Here is a 4,914-nt window from a genome sequence, read left to right as displayed (position 1 = left end):
ATGATAGCTCACCTGCTATTCCTACTTGACTAGTTTTCTGTTCGAGAGATCAGAGGCTCTTAGCGAGGTGGTTCGGATACACGAAGTTCGAATAAAGTTCGAGGTTTTACTGTACTTATCGAAAATAGTAGTAAAACTAAAAGCTCATGAGTTCTCAAGAATGAAAATAAAAGAACCCAATAATCCAATAATGAAATTAGAACGACAGTACCCATAGTATGATCATTCATGAGTGAAACAAAGCCCTGTTTATATAAATAATTAATTACGAAAGTGGAAAGTTTGTATTTCGAGGACAATATTATGCAATCAATGCAATGCATGGAGTGCATAAAATTCTCTTACTGTCAATCCTAAAAGATTAAAGAAATGCAAAGAATGTGTTGGGTCTGTAAATAAAAAATCAACTTCTTTCACTGAGAGTAGATAATGTCTCTACCCGGGGGATTAGAATCCGAAACTCAGTTGCATTATTTATGAGATGGGGTATGACATTCACAGAATAAACGCATTTACCGGTGGACGTTCACTGGGACCTGAAGAACAAAGTTTCTCGTTGAACAAGGGCGAGCTAGCACATTTCTGGCGGGGAGTGGGGATACCCTATGGTGGCTCCTCAAAGGAAAGTAGCGTCAGTCGCGCGGCACGCGGCGCACCGTACGCGTGAGAATAGTTCGCGTCGTATTCACGGTGCCAAGAAGTCGAAATAAAATAAAGAAAACACCGCCTGCCGTCGGTTTACGACTGTCAACGATCGACTAACGTGACCGTGAACAAACATCATCGATTCCCGCGACTACCTGGTAAGAATCGACATCTTTTAATGTCATATCTAAACCGCATTCTCTCGTCGCTCCGAAATAAACACCAATTTTTCTCAATTGAAATAATCCCGATCGAGAACAAAGCTCGTCTTCACGATCACGCTCGCGTTCACGGTGATAGTGCGGTGAATTTCGACTGATTGTACTCTTTTTTTAATTACTATACAACATATGTACATCGTACATACGTACTCGACCGTATCACGTATGTATGCATGCCTTTCGTGTCTCAGTCATTCGTGTTTGTGAGAAAGTACTACGTCCTATAGTGTGTGTTTACGTGTACGTATATGCATACCCATTGAAACCGTATAGAAGAGGTTTTTACAGCGGCTCGGAAATCGTTACGGAGATGAATTAACTTGTTTAGGTTAACGAAAGGTTTCTCCATCGTGTGGGACGTCCACGCGTATGTACATGTGTTTTTTTTCCTCTTTTGTTTATGCTATGTATTTATTTGAATGCCTGCTACTGGGACGATTACTCTATCCTTTGTGACGCACACACGTGCTTCCATTTTATGTCGTGACAGAGTCCAGCTTGGTCGGTGGGTGACTAAAAAATTGTTCGCCTTCGCTGCCAGCGGTTTTCATCCCTCGTCTTCGTTTCTCTGTTTATTCCGACTGCTTTTGTCAGATTCTACGTTTCGCAGTTCGAAGACGAAGTACGAATTTTGAATAACTCATTTTCTATTCATTTAGAGATTGAACTAACGTATGTTGACACAGCATGTTATAATTAACATGCCACTGGCAGCAGAACGATAATTTGTTATTCTTTGACTAAATGTTAGGCATTTCCGTTTGCAATTATGTCCGAAATTAATCCTAATTAATATGTGACCGCAAATTATACCCGTGAACTATTTACGCTATCCTACTCTCTATCGTTCTCAACGATTATATTGCTTGCCTAGAGTTGATACACTGACTAGTTTTTTTCTCTAAACTAATTAAATTATCCCCACAAATTATTTGCTACCACGTTGTATTAAAATAAGATCAAATCAATGTGACTGCTCATTTTTAATTACTATTTTATTAATCATTGAATTAGGTATACATTTTTTATATTCACATGTCGTTTATTTAAAAATGCAAATGTTTACGCGATCTTTCAAAGAATTTCCGGAGCATTACACCGTCGTCGTCGTCGCGTCGTGACAAAAACGAAACGTTGCCTTGCTCGAGTTTATAATTTTAGCCAGTTGTGTGTATGTGTATGTGTGTCTGAAAGTGAGAGAAAAAGAATTGATCCGCGGTCTCTGCGGACGAATTCCACGGCTGTTGCGCCGATCAACGAATCTGAATCGGGCCAAAACGTTTATTATCATTAGCGGCGCATTCATTCGAGATGTTTTTCATTTTTCAATCGCTTGACTTGTGCATTCTCAATCGGCTCGGGTTACAGCGATTTATTACAAACGAGAAATGACTATTAGAATATACAGAATATGTGGAATACTATTGCAAGTATTATTCGTAAATATATTCAGTTTTTATAAAAAAACCTATCCGCGTTACTAACAATGCATTGTCGTCTAGTCGTGTGTGGGATAAGCTAGGGTAAAGTAACACTTAACTCTGTCTTAATAAGAGCTCGAAGGGGAATGAAAGCGAGCAACGCGATAAACGATAAAATTACGAAACTGTACACGAAACAAAGAACCGTTTCAGAGAGAAATGAAATCATAACACTGGTTCATTCAATTCAGGTGTATTGCCCTTTTGTCCTTTATATTAGGAATTAATCTTTTATCTTTCGACAATTCTTATAATGTTTAACCTTAAAATCGTTCGCTTTTACTGAAATCGGAAGATCAACAGAATTCTTGATACATTTTATTAATTAAAATATAATCATCTGTAGACTAAATTAAATAATCTTCTGATAACGTTAGAACCAAATTCGATACGTGAGGGAAGCTTTGAAAGCTTTGAAAACTTGTAAGCTACATATTCGGTTACGTAAACAAATACGTGACTTTCAATAATATCTTTTATTACGGTCCATGTGAGGTCTTATATGTATAAAAAATTGTACATGTGAATACAAAATATCTTTTTATTCTAAAGTTGTATTTACAAATCGGTCTATTATTTTTTATTATTTCATATAATGAAATATATTTTAATTTTTATCATCAACCAATTAACGTGAAGAAAGCGGGAGTCAATCACGTGATCCATTCAGTGGCGCGTCACAGTCAGCGAAGCGTCGCATCTCTATGGGATTTGTGAAGTGCGTATCCTCCATTCCAGGTAAATCGTTGAAATACTTATCCATGGAATCATCGTTGGTCGGGTGAAATCAGACCAAGTGTGCGGATTAAGGAGGAAAACGCTGGGAGACGAACGATCGTGAGTTGGGAGCTCGGATAAAGTCAATTCGAAACGAGTGGCGTCGTTAAGCTTCGTTGGACACGGGGACCACCAGGAAGTATTCGAAAGTAGCCGGAATTCTGTCATCGTCCCTGAGTCACACCGGAATCGAAGAAGAGGCGATGATCATGATACATCCTGGAAACATGCTGTCCTTACGTTGCTGCGTGAAACCAGAAATGTACCATGCTTCCTTCCCGAGCATTCAACTGTCCTACCGGTCGCCGATCTGAACAGTGAGTTCAGCTTTTATTGCCTGTTTCTCATTTTATTACATTTCTACCTGTTGCACATCCTCATGTCTCGTATTGTGTTATCATTGATGCGTCTAAGCGATTTTCGTGCGACATAATTTCATTGAAAAATGAGTGTCGTTTGAACTTGCCAATTTTAGGAACCTGACATTCGAATTTTTTATACAATGATTATTCTTTTGTTCCGTGTTCTTTTATTTAATGAAAATTATTGAATTAACGCAGCCTTGCATTTTAGCAAATCGCAATTCATTTTTCTAAAGTATTTTTAACAAAATCAGTTTACATTTATTATTGGTTTCGAACACAAGAAAATCGTCGTAATTATTTGTATCGCTTAGTTCTAAGAGGAAAATGCCGAGAGGAAACCAATATTTAAGATGGAGCAGAACGCGCGTAATTTCCAAGTTGTCGCGACGGTCTTCCTTTGAATCGTGACGGATCTCTCATAAACCGCAATAAGGGAGATACGTCAAGTATACTTACTGACGTCAAATATGAAATATACATAAATCAAGACCTAATAAATGATCAAAAGACACGAACAGTAGACGTTTCTTTTTATTAAGCTTTGATTATTTCATGCGTGATGGATTGTAGAGTCGATGATTGTCGAAATCAATCGGAACGTTTTAATATACTGTTCGTAGGTCGGCGGATGGACGTGGTATCAGCTGGGAAGTCCCAACACGGAGCAAAGGACGAGCTGGGAATTCGTCGTCGACGTCGACGTAACGGCAAGTTGACGAAAGTCGGTAGATTCGCTCGTAGGAAACGCGAGCGGAAGAAGAGTGAGACACGTTTACGAGTCAGGAAGGGTGAAAGAAGAGGAAGGGGATCGAGCTCGCGGGAAGAGAAGAAAAAAGAAAAGAAAAGTTGTGGCATTGAGTAAACCGTGATTCCTCCAAGAACACGTATAATCGCGTGTTCGCCTCGCTTGATTCTTCACTGCCATCCGTGTTCATTGATTAGATTAGACGTCACTGCTATTGGTGTCCATTCAGTGGCTGCCTTACCACATTTTTTTCCTCGTACCGTTGAATTCACTTGGATTCCTCGCGCGGTATCCTTTACGCTTGTTTCTTCCGCGATTCGAACGCGAGTGCCTCAGTGGAGTCTACGTTGTATTTCCGGCCGAGCACTCAGTTTCATTCTTTCGCATTTCGTGAAAACCAGTGCAAGTGAGAGAAAATTATTTGTGCAAGTTTTGCGAAAGGATTCGTGGTCGCAAGATGATTCTACTGCTTCGCACGATTCCGATGGTGCTGTTCACTGTGATGGCTATGGGAACACCCCGGTCTTCGGTCATGTACGCGGACGACAAAGTGGTGAGTAGACGATATAAGATTAATTACACATTTTTGTGATAAACCATATTTTTATATGAAATTATATTAAATATGATAATTTCGATTATTTGTTAATGGATAAGAATCTATTAGAAAATTGTTTGAG

General features: G+C 39.1%; 1 protein-coding gene across 1 annotated transcript in view; it reads left to right on the top strand.

Moving 5' to 3' along the window:
* The first annotated feature begins 647 nt into the window (after positions 1-647).
* The window catches only part of Mmp2 (Matrix metalloproteinase 2), a 114,125-nt gene continuing 109,858 nt past the window's right edge, over positions 648-4,914 (top strand). The window contains exons 1-3 of the mRNA XM_018027790.2: positions 648-803; positions 3,086-3,441; positions 4,110-4,787. Coding sequence (XP_017883279.1) covers positions 4,692-4,787 — 96 coding nt within the window. The 5' untranslated portion in view covers positions 648-803; positions 3,086-3,441; positions 4,110-4,691. The remainder of the gene's footprint in view (positions 804-3,085; positions 3,442-4,109; positions 4,788-4,914) is intronic.

This window comes from Ceratina calcarata, unplaced genomic scaffold (assembly GCF_001652005.2).
Source record: "Ceratina calcarata isolate Rehan_Ccalc_2016 unplaced genomic scaffold, ASM165200v1 scaffold43, whole genome shotgun sequence".
NCBI classification, from domain to species: domain Eukaryota; kingdom Metazoa; phylum Arthropoda; class Insecta; order Hymenoptera; family Apidae; genus Ceratina; species Ceratina calcarata.
Note: the sequence above shows the minus strand (reverse complement) of the source record. Positions and strands in the feature narration are given on the sequence as shown.